At 41.4% G+C, this 25,967-nt stretch overlaps 1 protein-coding gene and 1 pseudogene across 8 annotated transcripts in view; one reads left to right on the top strand and one right to left on the bottom strand.

The window, feature by feature from the left end:
• Positions 1-25,967, bottom strand: part of EFCAB11 (EF-hand calcium binding domain 11) — a 228,639-nt gene that overhangs the window by 35,488 nt on the left and 167,184 nt on the right. The window contains exon 6 of one of the 7 annotated variants that reach the window (XM_082451438.1): positions 1,487-6,258. The exons of 2 other annotated variants lie outside the window; for them this stretch is intronic. In XM_082451438.1, the coding sequence (XP_082307564.1) occupies positions 6,195-6,258 (64 nt within the window). In that variant the 3' untranslated portion in view covers positions 1,487-6,194. 4 more of the 7 variants (XM_082451457.1, XM_082451453.1, XM_082451456.1 and 1 more) reach the window with 4 other exon arrangements.
• LOC309655775 (cytochrome c oxidase subunit NDUFA4 pseudogene) lies at positions 1,252-1,576 on the top strand (annotated as a pseudogene). Its single transcript has one exon. The product of its transcript is annotated as a cytochrome c oxidase subunit NDUFA4 pseudogene (transcript).

Raw genomic sequence — 25,967 nt, 5'->3', positions numbered from 1 at the left:
TAGCTAGGGCTGCATTAATATTTGTTGAATGAATAAATGAGTATCAAAATAGAAGTAAAAATATGGCAGTGGCTCAGTTTCTTGAGTGACCCATGAGTCATGAATTCAAAACTGTTAGAATCTTTAAAAGGACTTTGGTCAGCAAGCTTTGTAGGGAAAAAACAGGCTACTGGACGTCCAATCCAAAGATAAAGATTCCCTACACTCAACCTCGTGGTCAAATATCATCCAGTGTCTACCATTGACTGCTTTACTGGCAGCGGCAACAAATGTCTGTTATTTTGCTCTGTCCTGCATGGACTCCCTCCTTCTTTGAATACCGACATCTCAATTTGCCTTTCTCACTCTTGATTCACACAGTTTAGGTGGAGCCAAACCCTCTCCCCACCCAACGAAGATGGGCAATTGGCTCAGGTCAGGCCAAGCCAAGGTTGCCTTTCACTTGACCACAGTGATTGGTTTACGCATATTAGGTGACTCAAGACAGGTCCACAAGACTCAAGGCCAGATTCATGCTGGGACTTTAGAGGGAAAAGCCCTGTCTTTTTACCAAACTCTAGGCTTTATTTATTTATTTATCTTCGTTTCTGTGCGCCAGCTTTCTCAAGTTGCGGCGAGAGGGGGTTACTCTTCGTTGTGGTGCGCGGGCTTCCCAATGCTGTGGCTTCTCTTGCTGCGGAGCATGGGCTCTAGGCACGCGCGCTTCAGTAGCTGTGGCGCACAGGCATAGTTGCTCCACGGCATGTGGGATCTTCCCGGACCAGGGCTCGAACCCGTGTCCCCTGCATTGGCAGGCGGATTCTTAACCACTGCGCCACTAGGGAAGTCCCAAACTCTAGACTTTTAGATGTAGGCCTGATGCTAGTCAGTTTAACCATGTTAGCAGAGAGGTAGGCAACTCTAGAGGTGGAGAAAATGTGTGTGTGTGTGTGTGCGTGCACGGGCGCTCGTGCCTGGGTTCGCACATGCGTGGGCGTGGTGGGGGGAGAGGGAAAGAGAAAGAGAGAGAGAGAGCACGCGCGAGAGAGCACGCGAGCCACCATTTAGTCACTTGGATACAGCCGTGCCTGAAGCTAGATACACACCACCGATAAATTCCCATAGTGCTTCAGCAAATTTGAGTTGGTTTCCCAGGCTTTCTAGCAAAATAACTTGAATAACACAGCAACACAGAGCAAGCCTCAAACTAGTCTGCTTCTCAGTGGAACATCCCACGGTGAAAGTAGTTGTCAAGAAAAAGGAATACAGTAGACTGTTTAGTCCCTTGAAAGTTTGTTGTTCTCTCCGTCTGGACTCGAGGCTTCTGTCGCAACCATGCTTCGCCAGATCATCATTCAGGCCAAGAGGCATCCCAGCTTGATTCCCATCTTCATATTTACTGGAGTGGGAGGTACTGGAGCAGCACTGTATGTCTTGCACCTGGCATTGTTCAATCCAGATGTCAGTTGGAACAGAAAGAATAACCCAGAACCCTGGAACAAACTGGGTCCCAATGATCAGTACAAGCTCTACTCAGTGAATGTACATTACAGCAAACTGAAGAAAGAAGGTCCAGACTTCTAAATGAAATGTTTCACTATAGAACTGCTTAGAATGAAGTTCTTCCAGAAGCCACCTGCACAATTTTTCACTTAACCAGGAAATGTTTCCCCTCTAAATGCACGAAATCATGTTGGTGTATTGTGCTGGGGTTATTGTGCTGATTAATAAAGAGTCTGAAACTTGAAAAAAAACAAAAGAAAAAGGACTACAAATTTATGGACAAACATGGAACTGGGAAAGTTACCTCCCCTCTCTGTGCCCAAGTTTCTGCATCTGTGAAATGGGGATAATAACAAAACCTCCCTCGTGGCATTACTGTGATTAAATAAGTCAATAGGAGCAGTGTTATATGAAAGTATCCCAAATGTTGGTACGATTGGTACTATTATTAGTTATTGTTACTATTATTGTTATTTCCGTCGTAAAAATGATTATATCAGTGCTAGAGTTCTATTGCTCTATGTGAAGGCTCTACTTTGGAGTCACATTTGAATTGTTACCAAGTTGAATTAACTACCCATAGGGTCTATTATTGGATAAATTGAGCATTTATTCAATCATTCAGAAAGGAAATCCCGGCCAAAAAAAAAAAAAGAAAGAAAGAATTACAAAGGGACTTCCCTGGCGGTCCAGTGGTTAAGACTCTGCACTTCCAGTGTAGGGGGAGCGGGTTCGATCTCTGGTCGGGGGACTAAGATCCCACATGCTGCGGGGCCCCCCAAAAAAGGAAATCCACATCCAAGTGTGGGATCTGGCCTGACTCCTGAGTCCACAGGGATCACCCGTGGACAAATAGGAGACCCCTGGGGGACAGGGTCCTTATCACTACAAGAGCCTGTAAGGACCAGGCGGCCTGTGGCTCCATCTGCACCTGTGGAACCAGGCACATTTCCCTTCTCTGTGGAATCCAGTAGGGAAACGAGTATTTTTAAGGGAACGGAGGGAAAAGGATAATGGTAGCTTTAGCTTGAATCTGAGGCTGCTGTAAGAGAGAATAACAGTGTTGGTAATTTCTCCTTCCTGTTTAAGCACTTTGGTGAAGTGCCTTCCCCTAAATTAAACTGGGAAGTAAGAAAAAACTAGTTCACATGCCAGCATACAGACCCACAGGCCCACTTGGCTACAGATTTCCAGCACACGGGAGTTGTCTTAGAGGAGAGCTGGGGAACTGGGCCAGACTGCAATAGCAGAATTTCCCTCCGCTGCAGAAAAAAAGAAAAAAGAAAAAGAAAATGAACTTCAGTCATCTCAGTCAAAAATGTACTGAGGTTTTCTTCCCACATCCTTTATCTCCCTCCTCTGTCTCTCCTTCCTCCTTCTCCTCTTTTTAAGAAAAACTGTGGTAACATATACATATAAAATTTACCATATTAATCATGTTAAAGTGTGCATTCAGTGGCACTGAGTACTTTCACATTGTGCAACCATCCGCACCATGCATCTCCAGAACTTTCTCATCATCCCATCCTGAAACTCTGTCTACATTAAACACCAGCCCTCCATTTCCCCTCCTCCTAGCCTCTGGTATCCACTATTCTACCTTCTGTTTCTATGAATTTGACTGCCCTAGGTCTCTGATATGAGTGGAATCACACTGTATCTGTAGTTTTGTAACTGGATTATTTCACCTAGCTTAATGTTTTCAATGTTCATGTTGTGGCACGAGTCTGAATTTCCTTCTTTTTTAAGACTGGATAATGTTCCGTTCTATGTACCACATTTTGTTTATACATTTATCTGTGGACGGACACTTACGTCGCTTCCACCTTTTGACTCTTGTGAATAATGCTCCTATGAACTTGGGTGTACAAATATACATGTTCCAGTACCTGATTTCAATTCTTTTGGCTATATGCCCAGAAGTGGAATTGCTAGATCATGGGGTAAATCTACGTTTAATTATTTGAGGAACCATCACACTGTTTTCCTTAGCAGTTATACTGTTTTCTATTCCCACTAGCTATGCACCATGGTTCAATTTCTCCACTTCTTCACCAGTATTTGTTATTTTCTGTTTTTCTTTTTGTAAAAAATAATGGCCGTATTAATGGGTGTGAAGTAGTATCTCATTATGGTTTTGATTTGCATTTCCCTAGTGATCAGTGATGTTGAGCATCTTTTCATGTGTTTAGTGACTTTTTGTATATCTTCTTTGATGGAATGTCTATATATTCAAGTCCTTTGCTCATTTTTTAATTGAGTTATTTGGTATTTTATTGTTGAGTTGTAAGAGTTCTTTATATATTTTGAATATGAATCCCTTATCAGATATATGATTCACAAGTATTTTATCCTGTTTCCTGGGTTGGCTTTTCACTCTGTTGATAATGTCCTTTCATGCACAGAAGTTTTAAATTTTGACATAGACCAAATTTATCTATTTTTAATTTTGTTACCTATGCTTTAGGTGTCATATCCACAAAATCATCACCAAATCCAATGTCATGAAGTTTTTTCTTTATGTTTTCTTTGAAGAGTTTTATACCTTTGACTCATGTTTAGGTTTCTGATCCATTTTGAGTTAATTTCTGTATATGGTGTAAGGTCCAACTTCATTCTTTGGCATGTGAATATCCAGTTTTCCTGTCACCATTTGTGGAAAAAAAAAAAAACCCCACAATGTTTAGTTTTGAAAAAACTCATAACTGTGAGGTGTAAAATCTTTTCTCAGTTCTTTTAGTGTTTGCTTTGTGTATATGAAGCTCTGTGAATAGGTATATACACATGTAGAACTGTTATGTTTTTTAAATGAATGATCCTTTATCATTGTGAATTGTCCCTCTTTTTCGCTGGTTATATTCTTTATCCTGAAGTTCACCTTGTCTGATATTAATGTAGCCACTCAGCTTTCTTATTATTAATGTTTGTATAGTATATCTTTTTCCATTCCTTTATATTTAAATTAGATCTCTTGTAGGCAATGTTCGATTGGGTTTTACTTTCTTATCCAGATTGACTTTTAATTAAAGTATTTTTATTTAATGTAGTTTGTGATATGGTTGGATTTAAGTCCAACCTTACTATTTTATCTTCTACTTGGTTATTTGTATTTTTTTCCTCTTTTCATGCTATCTTTTGGATTATTTTTAGATTATATTTTCTCTCTATTGGCTTATTATCAATATCTACTTGCCTTATTTTTTTGATGGAGTATAGAGTTCACAATAAGCACCTTTAACATCACAGTCTACTCTCAAATCGTAATAGGCCACTAATATGTACCCTAAGAACCACACAATAGCTGTACTTCCATTTCTCCCTTGGGGTCCTTTAAACAATTGTTGTCATTCATTTTACTTCTACATATATAATAACCCCCACAATACACTGTTATTATTTTTTTCCTTAAATGTTCCTTAAATGGTCAATTCTTTTTAAAAGAAAATTTTAAATTAGGGAGACATTTATTTTGTATTTATACACACATTCACCACTTCAGGGTTCTTTCCTTCGTGTAGAGCCAAGCTTCCAAATGGTATCATTTTTCCTTCAGCCTGAAAAGTTTCCTTTAACATTTCTTATGGTGTAGGTCTCCTTGATAAAAAGCCTTGTTTTGCTTTCATTTTGAAGATTATTTTTTCTAGATATAGAATTCTACTTTACCCTTTTTTTCCCCTTCCAGCTCTATAAGAACGCATTTTCCTTGTCTTCTAGCTTGCATTGTTCCTGACAAGAAGTCTGTGAGCATTCTCGTCTTTGCTCTGTATATGTAATATGTCTCTTTTTCTGCTCCTTTTAATAACTTTTTCATCACTAGTTTTCAGTAACTTGATAATGATGTATTGTGATGTGTTTTTATTTGTATATTTTCTGCTTGGGATTCATTGAGCCTCTTGAATCTGTACGTTTATAGTTTCCATTAAACTTGGGAAAATTTTGGCCATTATTTCTTCAAATAGCATTTCTGTCCCCCCTTTTCTGGTACTCCCATTTTATATATGTTAGACCACTTAATCTTGTTCCACAGGTCACTAAAGCTCTTTTCATTTTTTTCAGACTCTTTTTCTTCTCTGTGTTTCAGCCTAGATAGTTTCTTTTGCGATTTCTTCAAGTTCACTGATCTTTTTTGCTATAGTGTCCAATCTCTTGTAAAACTTGTCCAGTGAATTTTTCACTTCATTTGGTTCCATTGAAATTCCATTCATTTCTTTTTTTATAGTTTATATTTCTCTCCTCAGTATGATCATGTTTTCCTTTGATTTCTTAAACATATTAATATGAGCTATTTTAAAGTTTTTGTTTGATGATTCCATTATTGCTATCATTTCTGGGTCTGTTTCTTTTGATTAACTTTTCTCCTGATTATGAATCATACTGTCTTGCTTCTTTGAATGTTTAGTAACTTTTGACTGTGATTTAAAATTTTTTAAAACTAATTAATTAGTTTATTTACTTTTGGCTGCATTGGGTCTTCACTACAGCACGCAGGCTTTCTTCAGTTGCGGCGAGCGGTGGCTACCCTTCGTTGTGGTGCGCGGGCTTCTCATTGCAGTGGCTTCTCCTGTTGGGGAGCACGGGCTCTAGGCACAGGCTTCAGTAGTTGTGGCTTGAGGGCTTCAGTAGTTGTGGCTTGAGGGCTTCAGTAGTTGTGGCTCATGGGCTTTAGTAGTTGTGGCTCGAGGGGTCTAGAGCGCAGGCTCAGTAGTTGTGGCTCAGGGGCTTTGTTGCTTCACAGCATGTGGGATCTTCCTGGACCAGGGCTCGAACCCGTGTCCCCTGCGTTGGCAGGTAGATTCTTAACCACTGCACCACCAGGGAAGCCCCTTGATGTAATTTTAAACTTCACATTGTTTTGTGTCTGGCTTTCATTGTCTTTCTTTAGAGTATTGATGTTTATATTGGCAAGCATTAATTTACTTATGGACTAGCTTAATTTTTTTTTATTTTCAAGCTTTGTTAGGTCGAATCTAGAACATCCATTGTTTTAGGGCTAATTTATCTCTACTACTATGGCCTAACTGTTCTGAGGTCTCTAGTAAATGCCTCAGCAGTTGTAATAAGCAAAATAATGGCCTCCCCAAATGTCCACATCCTAATTCCTGGAACCTGGGAATAATTAAGTTAAATGACAAAGGGGAAATAGGGTTTAAGAATTAAGTTTTGCTAATCAGCTGACTTTAAATTAGGGAGATTATCCTGGATTATCTAGGTGGGCTCAAGGGTCTTTAAAAGCTGAAGAGGCGTAAGTCACTTCCTCTCCCAGACCTCCAGATTCCCGTTCTGTTCCCCAGAAAAAAAAAAAAAAGCTGAAGAGGGAGGCAGAAGAGAGAACCAGAGAGACAGAGTGTGAGAAGGACGCAGCTCAGTGTTGTTGACTTTGAAGACAGAGGAAAGGGGCCATGAGTCAAAAAAAAGTGGGTGGTTCCTAGGAGGGAAAAAATGCAAAGAAACAGATTCTTCCCCAGATCCTCCGGAAAGGAATGCATCATACCCGCATTTGAGTTTTACCCCAGTGAGATCTGTGTCAGACTTCTGTTCTACAGAACTGTAAGTTAATAAATTTGTGTTGTTTTAAACCACTACATTGAGAGTAATTTGTTACAGCAGCCGTAGAAAACCAAGGCAGTGGTCAGTGAGATTTCTCCACACTGACTGGGTGGAACCCAATTGTCTTCCAGATAATTGTGAACGCTGAGAATGTTTCTGTTTATGTCTCCCTCATGGTTCTTTCACCTTGTTTTGTTTCCCTTCCCTCAGGGATTATAGTCCTGCTGTCCAACATCTGAAAATAATTGTATCATATATTTTGTCCAGTTGTCTAGTTGTTTATGGCAGGAAAGGAACAAATAGTACTGGTTATTCCAACATGGCTAGAGGCAGAATATAATGTGTGCAACTTTGCATATTGAGAAACAAATTTATATAGCATGACTTTCTTTTTTTAACATCTTTATTGGAGTATAATTGCTTTACAATGGTATGTTAGTTTCTGCTTTATAACAAAGTGAATCAGCTATACATATGTTTCCATATCTCTTCCCTCTTGCGTCTCCCTCCCTCCCACCTTCCCTAGCCAACCCCTCTAGGTGGTCACAAAGCACGGAGCTGATCCCCCTGTGCTATGCAGCTGCTTCCCACTAGCTATCTATTTTACATTTGGTAGTGTATATATGTCCATGTCACTCTCTCACTTCGTCCCAGCTTACCCTTCCCCCTTCCAGTGTCCTCAAGTCCATTCTCCAGCTCTGCGTCTTTATTCCCGTCCTGCCCCTAGGTTCTTCAGAACCTTTTTTTTTAGATTCCATATATATGTGTTAGCATACGGTATTTGTTTTTCTCTTTCTGACTTACTTCACCCTGTATGACAATCTCTAGGTCCATCCACATCTCTGCAAATAGCACTATTTTGTTCCTTTTTATAGCTGAGTATTATTCCACTGTATATATTACCACACCTTCTTTATCCATTCCTCTGTCAATGGACGTTTAGGCTGCTTCCACGTCCTGGCTATTGTAAATAGGTGCATGCATCCTTTGGAATTCTGAGCAAACCCCAAATTTAAAAGATTAACCACAATAGTTTACTCCTTGCATGTGTAACAGTTTGACACTGCTTCCTCCACACAGTCATTCAGGGACCCAGGATGCTAGGTCTCCCCAGCGCAAGGTGGAACATTGTAACGACAATACAGAGAATTCCTAATGAAAGGAATCATCATAGTTCCCATTCATCGAGTGCTTCCTGAGTGCCAGGCACTGTACTGAGACTCACCATTCCGTCCTCACAACAACACTTTGTGAAGAAGCCAGGGCTTGGAAAGGTTCACGTCCAATTTTGCCCAACCACAAGCCAGATTCTTAATCATTCCACTCTACATCAGCTTCGTGATTTATGCTGATGTTGCGTTCCTGAGAAGTGACAGTTAATTCAAAAACATGTAGAGCAAAAATGAATTTTCTCACCAGAAATGAAGGGAAAGAAATGCAAGAGAAATGCTCTAGTAGACTGCAAAAGATTCCAGTCATGTAAATGTTTTTGCTATATTGCATTAATATGAACAGTAAATAAGCAGTTTGTGGGGAAAGTTGAATATATTAAAATTTATTCATGGAATAAAATAGCCACCAAGAAAAAAATAGCCACTGACTAATGGAGCACTGGCCAATATAGTCTGCAAATGTGAGTATGCAAGTCTCCATTTTCTACATTATGAGAATTTTAATGTGTAAAGTCTCTCATCACATTACTGGTGTTCCCAGCCAAACACTCCTGTTACTCCTGGTGGCCCTGCTTACATTTCTTCTTAGCATTTTCATCAGAGAGAAGCATACAGCCGAAGCCTATGACAATACTAATTAATAATAATAATAGTCAAGAGCAAACACTCACGGAGCACTATGTGCAGACACTATTCTAAACACATGCATTGATCCATTTAGCTTTCATGTTCACCCACTAGGATAGGTTCTTTTATTATCTCCATTTTACAGATGAGAACACTGAGGCACTGGGAGATTAACTTCCTATGATGGTTGCTTTTATGTGTCAACTTGGCTGGGCCATGGTGCCCAGATATTTGGTCAAACATTATTCTGGATGTTTCTAAGAGGGTGTTTTTGGATGAGATTTACATTTAAAGCAGTGGACTTTGAGCAAAGCAGATTGCCCTCAATAATGCTGGGTGGGCCTCATCCAATCAGTTGAAGGCCTGAAAAGAATGAAAAGCTAACCTCTCTCTAAGCAAGAAGAAATTCTACCAGCAGGCTGCCTGTGGACTCCATCTGCAGCATTGGCTCTTCCTGGTTCACCAACAGACTGCCTTTGGATTTGAAGTGCAACTCTTTCCTGTGTCTCCGGCCTGTTGGCCTCCCCCATCAGATTCTGGACTTGCCAACCCTCCACAATCACATAAGTCAATTGCTTAAAATAAATCTCTTTCTACATATGTATCACATCCTACTGGTTCTGTTTTTCTGGAGAACCCCAACTAATACACTTGCCTAAGGTTATATACCCAGTAAATGGCAGAACTGGCTTTCAATCCTGCAGTCTGGTGCCGAAATCCATACTCTTGATGGGAACTGTCCTGTTAGCCCTTGTCAGTGCAGCTGGTAACCTCTATTCTTATGGTAGTAGGTTTTTCCCACTTCTTCAAATTAAATGACCATATCGGTTAAGATAATGCAAATTGCCTAAGAAGCTAGCTGCCATAATAAACAAACCCCAAATTTCAGAGGCCAACCACAATAGACATTTACTTCTTACATCTATCTGTAGCCATTTGACAGGGGCCATCCTGGTTGCTAGGTGACCTTCCTTCACACACTCATTCAAGGGACCCAGCTGCTTGAGGCTCTGCCATTTTCAACACATAGGTTCCAAGGTCACCCTGGGACTTGACTCCACTCCAGCTAGCCAGAAGGGGAAAGGAACATGGTAGATCATGCATGAGAATTTTTATAATCACTATTGCTAAGGAATTTTTTGTTAAAACAATTTGGCAAGCAGTTTAAATTGTGTTATTCTGAAATTATTTTATGTGCACGTGTGTTGCTCATTCATTGTTCATTTTAAAGAATGTAATTCTTTAAGATGACATTTAAAAGCACATTTTAGGGCTTCCCTGGTGGCGCAGTGGTTGAGAGTCTGCCTGCCGATGTAGGGGACACGGGTTCGAGCCCTGGTCTGGGAAGATCCCACATGCCGCGGAGCAGCTGGGCCCGTGAGCCACAATTGCTGAGCCTGCGCGTCTGAAGCCTGTGCTCCGCAACAAGAGAGGCCGCGATAGTGAGAGGCCCGCGCACCGCGATGAAGAGTGGCCCCCACTTGCCGCAACTAGAGAAAGCCCTCACACAGAAATGAAGACCCAACACAGCCATAAATAAAATAATTAATTAATTAATTAATTAATTATTTTTTTAAAAAGCACAGTTTAAAGTTGCTCATTTTGCTTTCATTTTATTTCAAAATCCTTAAATTAACAGGGTGTAAAGTGAGAGGCAGGTGTATTTCTTAATGAATCAACCAAATTGACTAGAAGGGTTGTTTATATAGAGCATATTATGAGAGAAGGTTGGAGGTAAAGTTGGGACAAGATTATGGAGGGCCTTGAATGCCAGGCTTAAGTGGCTTGGACTTTTTCCTTTGAGAGGTCTCAAATTCTTGTTCCTTCTCCTCTGAGCTAACAGCCCTTATTCTCTACACTAACTAATCATAGGTGATGTTCACCAGCACACTTGAGTGTGATAATATTTAACTCATCATTTGTTTTTCATTGCCTCTCCTCCCTCCACACCCATTGCCTGGATAAACTCTATGCATCTCAAGGGCAGGACCATGACTTACACTCTTATTAATGCTGCACAAGCCTAGCAGAGCATCTCATATGTGAAGTTAAGGACTACATTCTGTTGAAATTCAAGAGATGTCCCTACACCTTCAAATACCCCACAAATTGGTGAATGTAACTATGCATATAATTTTCTCCCAAAATGCAATATATTCTAACTGAAAAATATGAATGATGTCTTGAGGCTTCTAATGACTTTATAAACTACGATGTTCTGGTTGGGGTTCTCATCAAAATGACTTACCCAATTATGCTCCCTGGCTTGGGGATTGCATCCTTTAACTGTTTTCACATCATAAAGCCAAGCTGCCATCACATTTGGCATTCTGTTCTTTGAAATGTCTGTTATTAGGTGGGGAATCTCTATTTCTCAGGCCTCTTTATTTTCCTTTCACTTCTATCACTAAGACTAGCAGTCAGCTGATATTTTTTAGCACTTTTTTGGGGGAGCAAAGCATTTAAAAAAGATTACATCAAAAATTCATTGCGTAAGGAATGACTAGTAGAGAACAAAATCTTATTTGTGCTGGTAGTCAGCTAGGATCACTCACTAGCTGAGAAACTCGCTCCCACCCACGAGCCTGGGACTCAAATTCATGGCTCAGCAAAATTATAAATGGCCATACATCATGGATCTGGGATTTGCAAATAATCAAAACCATGTGTGCTGACTCTAGAGATGGTAAGTATCTAGGATATAATAGTAAACGGGACAATAGCATTGATACCACTAGTTACCAAGCTGTGTGACTGTGTGTGTGTCAAACTGGATATATGTCTGTATGAATACATTTGCATACAAACGTGAGTGTGGGCATGTGTGTATTTTCAAGTTCTTCATTGCTACGTAACAAGCTACCTCAAACAGTGGCTTGAAACAATAACCATCATTTCTTCTCTCACTCAGTTCTGGGACTGACTGAGCTCAGCTGGGTGATTCTCACTTGGAGTGGCTCCACGGCTGCAGTCAGCTTGTGAGTGGAGCTGGAATCATCTCAAAGACCTCTTCACACACATGTCTGGGGCTTGGACTGGGGGCACCCAAAAGAGCTGGGAGCTAGGGCTGGAAGATAGGCAGCTCCTTGGGCATCTCTATTTCTATTTGGTTTCTCCATGTGGTCATTCTAGTATGGTCGCCTCAGTGTAGCTGGACTTTTACATGGGAGCTCAGAACTCCAAAAGCATGGGTTCAAGGAGAGAGAGACAGAGACAGAGACAGAAACTGAGAGAAACTCTAGCAAGATGGGTGCTATGCTCTTACAAAATCCCATGCACATAATCATGTATATCTTATTACCTTTGCCACCTTCCATTGATTAGGAGCTTGTCACAAGCCCCACCCACACTTGTGGGAGGGGAGTGACACAAAGGTATGAATACCAGGAGGGAGGGATCATGGGGTCCCCCTAAAGGCTGTCTGCCACATGTAATGAAATTAAGCAGCGTGTTCCAAATCACATAGCTAGTAAGCCCCACAAATAGGATTTGACCCCTGGCGGTCTGACTCCGGAGTCCCCATTCTCAATTATCATACTAGAGGGACACTTGGTGTGAGTGCATATTTTCAATTGTCATAATCCTCTTTTTAAATGAATACATTCTCCTGTGCATCCTCAGTTAGTAAGAAACTAAGCTGACAGAATCATGCTCCTGAGTCTGCAAAGTTGAAGACCAGCCCCCAGGACATGGTAACTTCATGCAGGTAATGCCACACCCATCAATAAGGCTTCCTTGGTGGCACCTGCTCCATGCTGATACCTTCAGGTCATAATTATATACCTAATATATTTGTATAAACAGAGAAAGAGAGCTTGTCAGAAGACCATACATTTCCTTGGAACATCTTCAGGCCAGATGGCACGTGGGCAGGAACAAACGGGTAATGTTGCAATGGAAGCAACTGGGGGAAAGTCCTGTAGATGCTGGGACTTCAGCCTTGGGAAGGACTCCAGCAGCAGCTGATTCTCTACCATACAACGGGCTGAAAAAAACACATCTCTGTAAAAATAAAGAAAAGCCTAACCGAGTGCAGCTGCCATCCTTCCAATAATTAGATTCGGAGGATTATGCTGAGATGAATGGAAGATATCATATGGTCACTGCTAGAAATATTTGCCATCTTTGTCTAACTGCACTACCAGATACTAGACTTCTTAGCGGACCCACATATGTTTGTTTTTAATTAAAATGTGCTGAATGAACCGTTAGCTACACTGAAATAATGAAGAAAAGCAACACAAGACAAATCGGCTAATTGACAACTCCAAACATTCTATTTTATACCCTTCAGTTATGTTAATGGAGAGTTCCAATATGTTCTAGTTGAAATAATAATTACACAGCGCAGTTACATAATAACCTAAGAGGTAGATAAAAATGTTATAAATAACTACAGCAGCAAAACCCACAAATGGGTCAAAGGATCACAAATTCATTTACTCAGTCTTTATTCCAACAAGTACATGCTGAGTGTATATTGCTTATTATGTGTCAGGCTCTCATAGGTTAATGCTTATGATGAAATATTCCTAGTGTTTTCAAATACACATTTTTGTTTAAGCCAGCACGTTCTGTGAGTATCGAGGTGCTATGCAGGGTACCTCTCCAACCACATGATGAAACAAAACAGCAAGCAGCTCTTGAAAAGGAGAGACCATAATTTTAAGACATTTCAAAAGCTAGCTTATATGAAGGCAGAGAATCTGGCCAAGATCTTGACAAATTACATTTTATTCAGTGCACAAGAAACTAGCACAGCTGCCTGAAGGAAAATGTGTCCTGGGATAGTGTACACAGAGCAAGGCCAAAGGGCAGCCATATTCCAAGTAGACTGTAAACAGGGGATTGATTGGAAGCCTTTCCAAAGATCATGGCAGAATTTCAGCTGTGCGATAACCAGAATTCTGGCCAAAATTGGGAGTGATGGAAACCGTCACATATCTTTGGATATTTTGTAGAGATTAATCCCTTGGCTGGGTCGTCTCTGATGAATGAAGGAGAATAATTCAGAGTCAGTCACAGAACACTCTTGCTCTTAACTGGAGGGGCAGGATATCAATGAGGTAAATTAACTCCAGGGCATTTAGAGTTTATTTACAACTAAACTGCAAAGCCTCCATCTCATCCATATTCAATCAGAGAAAATTGTGGCTCATCCAAGGCAAGACATGAGCCAAATTTGGGGCGAGGCGAAGGGTGACATCATCTGAAAGGGCTGGAAATGAAGTGCAAATTTGAATATCATCTGTATATAAGTGATAATTAAAGCTGTGAGACGCAATGTGCGCCAACAGAGAAAGTCAATACAAATGAGGAAAACAGTGTCCCAAGGTACATGGTACTTCTGAAATGGAGATTTTTTAAAAAATAAGGTAGTGGGGACAAGATTTTCTTTCCTCTTGAATGATCTCAAGACAAATACAGGTCACTCGTGAGAAAGACACTCATCTTCTTGCAGAGAGTCACTCAATCACTTGATAAAGTAGAGGAGTTTTCCTGTAAGATTTACATTCCAAGGAAATAAGTTACTTCATTTAGTTTAAGGAAGACCATTCTCTCTCCCCAAATAGATCATTTGGGTAAATAATAACAATGAGAATCACCCATTCAAGCTGACATTTGCTTGTCCTTTTCAAGTTCAGTATTATATTTGGGCAGGAAACACAAGTTGCTTTATCTGGGTGTTAGGTGATTTCATTCATGCAATGAAGAAATAGTTTCTCTTTTCCTAGCTCTGTCTGAACACTGTAACAGTAGCATAACTAAAGGAAATGAAACATGAGTCAAATGAAATGGAGACTAGTTCATAAAGAATTATTCATTACGAAAATGGCAGCTTTTGCCCTAATCATCCCTCTAGAGATCTATGACTTAGGGCTCTCTTTTTCCCTCTCTCTCTCTCTTTTTTTTTTTTTTTGGACTACCAGCTCTCCAGGTCATAGTATCTTCCAAACAACCTGTTCCTCAGTAGCATGGGCTGAGTGTGAAGTGACCCTCACCCTGAGTAATGGGTGTTATGGGATGAACTGCATCCCCCCACAATTCCTGTGTTGAAGTCCTAACTCCCAGTACCTCAGAACATGACTGTGCCTGAAGACAGGGTCTTTAAAGAGGTAATTAACTAAAATGAGGTCATCAGGGTGGGCCGTAATCCAATATATGACTGGTATCCTTATAAGAAGAGGAAATTTGGACACAGACACGCACATAGGGATGACCATGTGAAGACACAGGGAGAAGGCGGCCGTCTACAAGCCAAGGAGAGAGGCCTCAGAGGAAACCAACCCTGCCGACACCTTGACTTCAGACTTCTAGTCTCCAGAGTTGTGAGAAAATACATTTCTGCTGTTTAAGCCTCCCCAGACCATGGTACTTTGTTATGGCAGCCTGAGCTCACCAATACAATGGGACAAAAGAAGTAGGGCCAAGGGTACGACGTATTTTCCATGGAAGATCCTTACCCTGAACCTTTTCTCTCATTCTAATAGACCTACCTCATAGATTTGTTTGTTCTGTCATCATAAGCAACAACAAAAACAAAATTTATTTTACTTCTCTGAGCTTGAGTCTCCTCATTTCAAAACTGGGATGAAAAGTCTTGAATTATTGCTCTGGAAGTAGATTTTCTTTTTTTTTTTTTATACATTTACTTACTTATTTATTTTTGGCTGCATTGGGTCTTTGTTGCTGTGCGCAGGTTTTCTCTAGTTGCGGCGAGCGGGGGCTACTCTTCGTTGCAGTGTGCAGGCTTCTCATTGCGGTGGCTTCTCTTGTTGCGGAGCATGGGTTCTAGGCACGCGGGCTTCAGTAGTTGTGGCGTGTAGGCTCAGTAGTTGTGGCTCACGGGCTTAGTTGCTCTGCAGCATGTGGGATCTTCCCAGACCAGGGCTCGAACCCATGTCCCCTGCATTGGCAGGCGGATTCTTAACCACTGTGCCACCAGGGAAGTCCCCTAGATTTTCAACAAATTAACACGAACGTGTCTCTTTCCCCTCTTCCATTCCCTATATAGTAATAAAATACTATGGCTTCCCAAATATTTTTTTCATCAAAATATCCTATTAAGGTTTGAATTTAGTCTGGTTTAATCACTCACTATGTGACTTTGGACAAGTTACTGAAACTTACTGTTCCTCATAACCTGCTTCACAAGGTTATGAAAATGAAAATTCAAGTGACAATTATTTAAGCCTTCTAGCAGAGTGCCTGGAACATGGTAGGAGTTCCGTGAAGGTTGCTTTCCTCCTTCTAAAAGCATGAGCCTGTTATCCACCAGCAGAGAAATGTTTATTGCATTTGATATTATACTTGTTTTATTTATTTATGCCTCTCTTCACTCTAAAAGGAATTTATCACTTCAGGAAAATATCTCCAGGATAAATTAGTCTTCATAAGGGAAAAATAGTATGGGGTGGTAGACAAGGCCATGGACCACCTTCTTATAATGAACTCAAAAGGAAGTTCAGAGGGCTGATCCCTAAAGCATCCTGTAGTTTCATGACCTCAAAATGCAGTGGGAAGGAGTAACGCTTTGCTAGGGAGGTAGAGGTGAAATGAAGTCCTGCTTTGCAGCTCCTTTATGGTTGGACTTCACCCCAAAATAAATGTAAAGTATCTTTAGGAATGGATGAGTTGGTCTTCCCTTTTGCTTTTTTAACCTCTTTAAAAATTTAAATATATAAAAACTACAAAGAATATAACAACCGAACTCCCATATTTTACTACCTAGAATTAGAAACCATTCACATCTCACCATATTTGCTTCCAATATTTTTTATTGTTTTTAATCGGGATAGAGTTGCTTTACAATGTTGTGCTCGTTTGTGCTGTACAGCAAAGTGAATCAGCTACATGTATACATATATCCCCTCTTTTTTGGATTTCCTTCCCATTTAGGTCTCCACAGAGCATTGAATAGAGTTCCCTGTGCTATACAGCAGGTTCTCATTAGTTATCTACTTTATACATATTAGTGTACATACGTCAATCCCTATCTCCCAGTTCATCCCACCCCCTTTTCCCCCCTTGGTGTCCATACATTTGTTCTCTATGTCCGCTTCCAATATTTTTTAAAGAAATAAAGTACTACATATAGCTAAAGTCACGTTTAGCCAACTGATATGGAAGCAACCTCCAGTGGATTTGAATTGATCCTTCCAGAACACTGAAATGTTTATACATATACAAAAGATATTTGTGTAGGTTTGTGTGTGTGTTTCATGCCCATAGTGGTGAGTGGTAGCATATGGTACATACTATTTTGCTAATCAACATAGATTTTGCAACTATTTTTCAACTCCACATTGTTTTCTGAGTTGAAGCTGCATTGTTAGATGTGTATCTCACCCATTCCTCATGGGGGCTGTTTTGTGGGATGGATTGTGTGCCCCCAAAATTCGTATGTTAAAGTCCTAACCCTCAGTGCCTCAGAATGTGACTATTTGGACATAGGGTCTTTAAAGAGATAATTAGGTTAAAATGGGGCCATTAGGGTGGGCCCTGATCTAATATGATTAGCCCTTATGGAAGAGGAGATTAGGACACAGACACACAGAAAGAAGACCATGTGAGAACACAGAGTGAATACAGCCATCTGTAAGCCAAGGAGAGAGGCCTCAGAAGAAACCAACCCTGCTGACACCTGGATCTCAGACTTCTAGGCTCCAGAATTGTGAGAAAATAGATTTCTGCTTTCTGTTTAAGCCACCTGATCTGTGGTATTTTGTCATGGCAGCCCGAGCAAACTAATACAGGCAGCAAGTATTCCACAGAATAACAGCCTACAGTGTTTTTAGCCATTCCCCTAGTGGTGGACATGTAGATGGAAAAGCATAAATCCGCATCCTTGAACATGGCTCCTTGTGCAGGAGTATCTCTAGAGTAATACCTAGAAAGGAAATTGCTGGGTTATACAGGAGGCACATTTTCAAACTTTCAAGATGCTGTCAAATTGCTCTCTGAAGCATGTGTCAATTTAAAGTCCCACTGACAGTGAATGAGAGGACCAGTTAACTCCCTCACATCTTAGCCAACATTTAATATCCTCAGACTTAAAAATTTTGTGCCAATATGATTGGCAAAAAAGGTGTTTTCTTAATTGCACTTCCCTAATTATATATGAAGTTGACTATCTTTTCATACATGCATTGCCCATTCTTATTTCTTCTTCTATAAATTCTCAGTTCATATCCTTTGCATGTTTTCACTTTGGGTTGTATGTCTTTTTCTACCTGACTTGTGGGAATTATATACATTTTAGATAATAATCCTCTGTCTGCTATATAAATCCAGTTTATAAACTGTTTTATAAATCCTTCTCCCAGGCTACCACTTGTCTTTTAATCTTGTTCATGGTGCTATTTTGACAAAAGTTTTCTAATTAGGTGTAATCAGGTGTACCTCTATTTATAGTTTGTCTTTTTTGTGTCATCTAAAAAAACAAAAAACCTTTCCTCTCCAAAATTCATAATTTATTTTCTCACAATTCTGGTTTTTTCTTATGTTTTCTTCTAATAGTTCTAGAGCATTTTCACCATGTTTAGATCTTCAGTACATCTTTAATTTATTTCTGTCATTGGGATAGGTAAGACTTTCTAATTATTTCCCCTGTGAGAGTCAACTGTCCCAACACCATCTACTGAAATAGCAGATACTTACTCTAAAAAAAAATCTCAGTAAAGCACCCACAGACCGTCTCATTTTAAGTAGTGTAATTTTCTGATAACTCCTCCAAAATGTATTAGGAGGAAAATGTGCCCCTAGGTAAGTAAATAAGCTGACCTAAATGGGTATTTGGATATGAGCCAAGCAAATGCTAGAAGTTGTCTGCCAAAAGTGGTTTTGATGTTGGAAGGGTTGATGTCAAGCCCTTCTTCCTGACAGTCACTGCATAGTGGGACCAGGTGTCTCTCCGAGGCCATTCTGAGTGTGTAATGATTAAACCATCAGTGGCATTTAGAAGGCTTGTCCTTCCATTGTCCCTGGCAAGGGGATGTGCCTCCTGCCCACCAGAGCAGTGACCCCTGCATGGAAATCTCTGGAAGGACACGCTGAAGCCAGCTACAGTATTGTCTCTCGAGATGGGGGATGCGTGTTTGTGGGGAGGCTGATTTTTTGACTGAATTCCCGCCTTCTTCTTTTGGACCATATGCGTGTATTACCCACTCAAAATAAGAATTTCTTTTTAAAGCCCAAAAAGAAAAAAAGGCAATATGTCACTAAGACACTAAGTAAAACCAGGAGAAAACATCCCTGTGCTATTCTGTCTAAGAAAAAGAAACATAGATTGATGAGAATTTTGGAGGGAAGTAATTCAAATAGAAATTACACTTCACCTTAATTATTTGAATAATTTAGACAATTGGTCTTCAGATACTTCTTAGCCACAAAAAACTTTGCTCAAACTAGACCTTTCTCGGGACTTCCTTGGTGGTCCAGTGGTTAAGAGTCCGCCTTCCAGTGCAGGGGATGCGGGTTCGATCCCTGGTTGGGGAACTAAGATCCCACATTCCGTGGGGCAACTAAGCCTGTGTGCCGCAAATAGAGAGCCCGTGTGCCACAACTACAGAGCCCACGCACCACAACTAGAGAGAAGCCCACCTGCTGCAATGAAGACCCGACCCAGCCAAAAACAAACAAACAAACAAAAAACAACTAGACCTTTCTCAGAAGACCAACATATAAAATCGATGAAAATAAAGCAGTCTTGTTTAAAATTAGGATCCCCACTGAGGGTCTTTGAGGGGGCTCTGTGGGACCCCCCCCCAGCCAGGGCTCTTTAAGAGTACACTGAAAAGCCTCCTTTAAAGTCAAGGCATTTGAGAATTAGAGATAAGTTATATAATTCTCTTTTTCACTTTCTTCATGTAGTAATTCTACTTCATCTCTGAAATTCACAGTGTTATGTGTTCATAATTCTGTAAACATTTCTTGAGTACATCTACTGTTTTCCAGGCCCTGGGATAGGCACCCAGGAAGAGGAGGTGGCATGGAGATGGTGAGGACTGAGAAAAAATTTGAAGTGTGAGGAGGAGACAGCTGAAAGTCAGGGAGGGCATGCCAGCCCCAGGAGACTGCAGGGGAAAGCAGCAAGGAAGCAGGCTGGCAGATTAGAGGCGTGGCGGGGCGGCACAGTGTGGGGAGATGCACAGGGCATTTGTTGGTGGTGGCAGGTGCTGAAACTGGAGAGGCAGGGAGGACTGAGTTACTATGTGCCTGGTGGACCTTTCTAAGTTTGGACTTGGAAGGCCACGAGGAAGCGATTGAAGGGTTTTAAGCAGGAGATTGACACAGTCATATTTGTGCTTTGGAAGGATCACTCTGGCCCAAGTGAGCATTGAAAGGGCACGTGATTAAGGCAGGGAGACTGGGTAGGAGATTGTTGCAGATATCCAGTGAAGAGATGCTGTTGGACTGACCTGAAGCCGAGCTACAGAGATGAAACAGAAGGGGGCTGACTAAGACAAGATGAGCTGGATGGTGTACAGAGGAGGAAAACAGAAGTGTCTAGAGGATTCCTAGAGTTTGTGTTTGTATAACCGAAATGGGCTGGACAACCAGTGCCATTCAACACAGCAAGAAAGATGGGAGAAAGGATGATGAGTTCCAATGGGGGCAGGTCTTGTTTGAAGTACCTGTGAGATATCAAAGTGGAGATGCCCAGTAGGCAATCAGATATCCGGTCCTGAAGTTCAGAGGAGAGATCTGGGATGGAGGGGACGACTTGGGAGTCACCCTGAGCACGATGATAATGGTGGGTCAAGAAGGTAGTTAAAATCCTTGAGAGACTGGAACCAGTACAGAGAGTAGAGTCCCAAGAAGGCAGGGGAAGAGGACCCTAGGGAGTAGACTGAGTTGGCTCAGCAGAGAGGGAGAGAATCAGGGAGAGTGGGGTTCAAAGAAACAAGGGAGAAAGTTTTGAGATAAGGAGGATTTAATGAGGAGGTTCAAATGCTGTGCTGAGAAGAAGAAATGAAAGAATTGTGATGATGAGAGAAGTGTGAGCTGCTGTGAGGTGAACGTGCTTCATTATTCTGGGGAGCCACACACAGAATGACCGGGTAGAGGATTATCAACTCTAACCGCACAGTAGAAACACCTGGGGACTTTTTTTGAAAATAATAAATCCTGGGTCATAGATTTCATTGGTCTGAGGTGGAGCCTGGGCCAGAATACATTTTTAAAGCTCCACAAGAGAGCCTGGTGTGTGGTCACGGTTGGGAACCACTGTCCCAGTTATGCCCTATTTGAGCCACAAAGGATTGAAACAGGCTCCGCTGGGAGAGGTCAGATGACTTTCACGTTGATCCGTGCTGTTAGGATGCACAGGAAATGGAGTCCAGCCAATTACAATGCATCTGTGTGGACCCATGTCTTTTTGGTAGGGACAGGTCCTGAAATTGGGGGAATACCAAAGATGAATCCTCCATTGCTGGTGAAGGGAATTTCGCTGGCTTTCCCAGAATGTAAGAGATCTGTCCCCAAATGAGGCCAAGTTTATACCCACCAAACGTCTTTCTGGTTAATAATTAAGCTTTACCTGGTAATTTTAAAATTACACATATTTTTCAAAATTTGAAAGGAATGCATATATAAGGATAAAAAAAAATACAACAGCAGTAACGTTCTTTCCCCTCAGATCAGCTCTACCCACAACTACAACCCAAAGCCAACCACTGGACCATTTCTGTTTATGTGTCTGGTGGTTACCCCATAACTGTAAATAATATGCTTACCTCTCTCTTTCCTAATTTATCAATACTGTACCTTACCTATCAACAACAGAAGGTGAAAGTTTACTTACTCTGCTTTTACTGCCCCTTCTCCCTTCCAAAGTTTGGTAGTCTCAGTATTATTTTAAATTCTTTTTTGGGTTACTTTTATAAAAGTATACTTTAATGTACTTAAAATTCTATTTCTCATTCCATGAACTTGACACAGTATTTCTTAACTCCACACAGTGTGAGATGAAGATACCAGCTCCCCCGCTTTCCTCTTTCAACTTCTGTCAGTTTGATCTATGCATTTCCATTGTTCTAATTGACAGCATTACATTCTGTTCTGTAACCATAAGTCCTCTCTGCTTGGTCTGCCGGTTAATTCTGAGTTGAAAACCAAAAAACTGCATTTAAATTATTTTGAGTAGGGCTTCCCTGGTGGCGCAGTGGTTAAGAATCCGCCTGCCAATGCAGGGGACACGGGTTCAAGCCCTGGTTTGGGAAGATCCCATGTGCCGCAGAGCAACTAAGCCCGTGCACCACAACTACTGAGCCTGCGCTCTACAGCCCGCAAGCCACAACTACTGAGCCCACGTTTCACAACTACTGAAGCGCGCGCACCTAGAGCCCATGCTCCACAACAAGAGAAGCCACTGCAATGTGAAGCCCACGCAACGCAACGAAGAGTAGCCCCCACTCGCCGCAACTAGAGAAAGCCCGTGCGCAGCAACAAAGACCCAATGCAGCCAAAAATAAATTAAAAAACCAAATTATTTTGAGTAGGTAGATGCTGTTCCCTGGAGAGCCAAGGACTGTGTCGGCACCACATTTCTTCTTTTTGGGTCCAATGTCACAACTCTTGGGTGACTTAGGGAGAGTGTTCCCAGTAGCTTGGTCTGATTCTCTTTCATTACACTCCATCAATGACTCAAAATCATGGTTCATTTTAGTTTGCCTCTTTTTGGATCATGCTTTTCTTGTATCTCTTTTCCTAGACTTCTCTTTTTTCTTGTTGAGAAAAGAAACATATTCTGTCTTCATCATGTCACAAACATTTCTGGCATCTTACTCATCCCATCTCTGGAAGAAGAATAATTGAATGCCTTCAATTTTTCTTGTTACAGAGAGATTTCTTGGAGCCCAATTACTTCCTGTTTCAACTTGAACCTGGGAAAAGGGGTGTTAGAGATAAAGAACACAAATATTTTGATCACTGCAAAAGGATGGTCTCACTGTAAACAAATCAATTTGCTGTGTATTCATTAGTCTTGTCTGAATTTAGTTAGTGTGACCTTGTCATGGAGATGCCAATTATCTATGGACACATAAAGAAAATTCAGGTTCTGGGTCTCAGAGATTAAGTATCTGACCCTGAAGGTAGTCACTCAGCCACCCCAAGAGTCTCACCACAATCAGCCAAAATCCTTCAGTGCATTTGTAGTGGATGCTGTGATGTGTTGCCAAGACACCCAAAGGACTAAGGCACTCAGCCCCTTGCCTTAATTCAAGACATCTCTGAAGGGCCATCCCGCGTTCAGAGTTCCCCATGGGATGGGCTGAGGCCTCTTTTGCAACTGCTTTGAACTTCAGCTTCTTTTACTGTCCAATCTTTCCTTCACTCTCTTACAGGTGTTGTTCCCACAAGTGCTCCCTAATAAATATCTGTCTCGAAGTCTGCTTTCTGAAGAACCGTATCTACAATCCTACTTTTCTCTCATACATAAACAAACAATAATATAAACAACAAATATAAACAAACAAACAAGGAAGTTAATTTCTTACGGGGATATTGGGTTATTATGGGAGGGCGTTGTTTTCTAGGCAGGAGATGGGATGAGGGGTGGGATTCAGTTTCAGGAGAGGTAGGAGGGGCTGGGATCCAGGACATCAAGGGATGGGAACAGGAACTAAGCTTCATCAGAGACAGGAAGGGAGGACAGTGGGGCGCTGAAGATGTTTAAGGGGATTGGAATGGGGGAGCAAGTTGAGGACGTGGTAATGATGGCTGTGACTCTGAATTTGCTTGAGGAGAAGAGCACTCTATCTCTAACTTCAGTTTTTCCTCCTGTTATACCTGTACCTAGAGACTCTGACCGGAGGCGGAGTTGGGGTGGGGAGATGGGATGGGCGTGGACCTGAACTCCTCCCCCATGATAGTGCCCTGTCTAGATACTGCCAATGCCCTCCCTCAGGAGTCTGGTCCCTCTCTTTGCCGTGCCCTCCATCTCTCCAGACATAGGCCAGGGCCCTCTTTGGATGAAAGAGATCCCCCATTAGATCCCATCAGGGTCCTCTTTGGATGGAAGAGAAATACCCACATCCCAGTACCAGGTCATGGATGGGACTTTCAGTATCACTTCCTGCCTGGACCATTGCCTCACCTCCCCCCATCTCCCCATTAAATTGTTCAAACTGTACTTGAACTTGACATGCTTATCAGCTTCCCACCAATGATGAGGGTGAACAAAATCTTTTCCTCCTCACAAAGACTGATCTGGTAAAAACGAAATTCTGAGGGAATCCATATTTTTTTCATTCAAAATGAGAACTTGAATCCCAAGGGGAAATGTGCAGCCTTGTAGCTTAGATCACCAGCTTTGAGAGGGGAGGGACCTCTCAGCTCAGAGAACACGCACCACGGTCTCCATCCCACCTCTTGCCAGCTGGGTGACTTGGGCCAATAACTTACTGTCTCTGACCCTCAGTTTCCACATCTGTAAAACTGTCATAAGAACAGCAGCCACCACGCGAAGCTTGGAAAAATTTTATGGAAAATTAAATGAGACAACCACGAAGATCTGCTTGCATACTGCCTAGCATGTGGTAAGCACAAAGTAAATGTTACCTATGATTGTGATTATGATTACTGAATTTTAAATATCAGTAGATTGGCACTGATTTTTAGTTGCTAAAATGCTACTACCCGGGCCTTTGTGAGAAGTAGCTGTACAGAGTCAGCTTTCTGTTTTATTCTGATATGTTGTCTAATCCCTTGTTTCTCCTTCCCCTTCGAGGTTCCAGTTGTGGAGGTCCCAGTATGCCTTAAATCCGAGGAGGTGTCACGTGTAAATCAAAATCAAGTCTGTTTCTCTTTGGTAAATACTTACACTGCCCCACGCAAATGCCTGCCTACTGCATGTGGCAGATTCATCTTTTCAAACTGTCAACACGGAGATTGGTCTGTCAGCCCACACACATCCATGGTGTGGATGTCACATCTTGGGTGGTACTCGAAGGCCTGATCAGGTGGAGAACTTGTCCTTTGGGGACAAGGTTGCATTCTCTCTCTACCTGCTCTTTCTTTCCTACACGTAGATTTCTTTCTGTCATCTTATTTTCTCTTTGTCATTTTTGCTTTCTTTTTCTACACAAGTGTGTGTGTGTTTACATATTAAATAAGTAACATATGCTTAATTTAGAAAACACAGAAAAGCAAAGAGACGGGGGAAAGTGTAATCCCACCACCTTGGGTGTGTACCCTTCCAGAACACCTAGACATGCATACAATTTTTGTTTCCATGAAAATAAAATCATATAGGCTAGACCAATGGTTCTTCAACAGGGAGATTTCTGTCCTCCTCTCAGAGGACATTTAGCAACGTCTGGAGACATTTCGGTTGTCAAAAGTGAGGCAAGTGGTGCTACTGGCATCTAGGGTAGAGGCCAGGGATGCCGCTACACATCCTACAACGCACAGGCCAGTCCCACATCAACTGACTGTCTAGCCCCAAAGGTCAAGAGGGCCAAGGTTAAGGAACACTGGTCTGGACCAGGGTTCGGCAGATTAAAGCCCCTGCTGGTTAGCTGCCTGTTTTTATAAATAAACTTTTATTGGAACACAAGACATCCATCCATTTACATGTTTTCTCTGGCTGCTTTTGCCTTAAACAGCAGCTGCGTAGTTGTTACAGAGACTGTGTGGACTGCAAAGCCTAAAATAGATGTGAACCACACATGAAATTTTAAGTTTTTCTGGTACCCAGAGTTTTTTAAAGTACAAAGACAACTCAATAGAGAAAGAAACAACCTGACTAAAAAATGGACCAGGGATCTGAATAGACATTTTTCCAAAGAAGACATAAAAATAACCAATAGGGACGTGAAAATGTGCTTGACGTTAATCATCAGGGAAATGCAAATCAAAACCACAATGAGATATCACCTCACACCTGTTAGGATAGCTATAATGAAAAAGCAAAGCTAAGTGCTGGTGAGGGTGTGGAGAAAAGGAAACCCTTGTGCCCTGTTAGTGGGCATGAAATTGATGCAGCCACTATGGACAACAGTATGGAGGTTCCTCAAAAAGTTAAAAATAGAACTACCATATGATCCAGCAATCCCTCTTCTAAACTTATGTAATAGGAAATGAAATCATTGGTACTTCAAGGAGATATCTGTGCTCTCACGTTCATTGCAGCGT

This window comes from Balaenoptera physalus (assembly GCF_965194825.1).
Source record: "Balaenoptera physalus genome assembly, chromosome: 2".
NCBI classification, from domain to species: Eukaryota; Metazoa; Chordata; class Mammalia; order Artiodactyla; family Balaenopteridae; genus Balaenoptera; species Balaenoptera physalus.
This window is presented reverse-complemented; position numbering and strand designations above follow the sequence as displayed.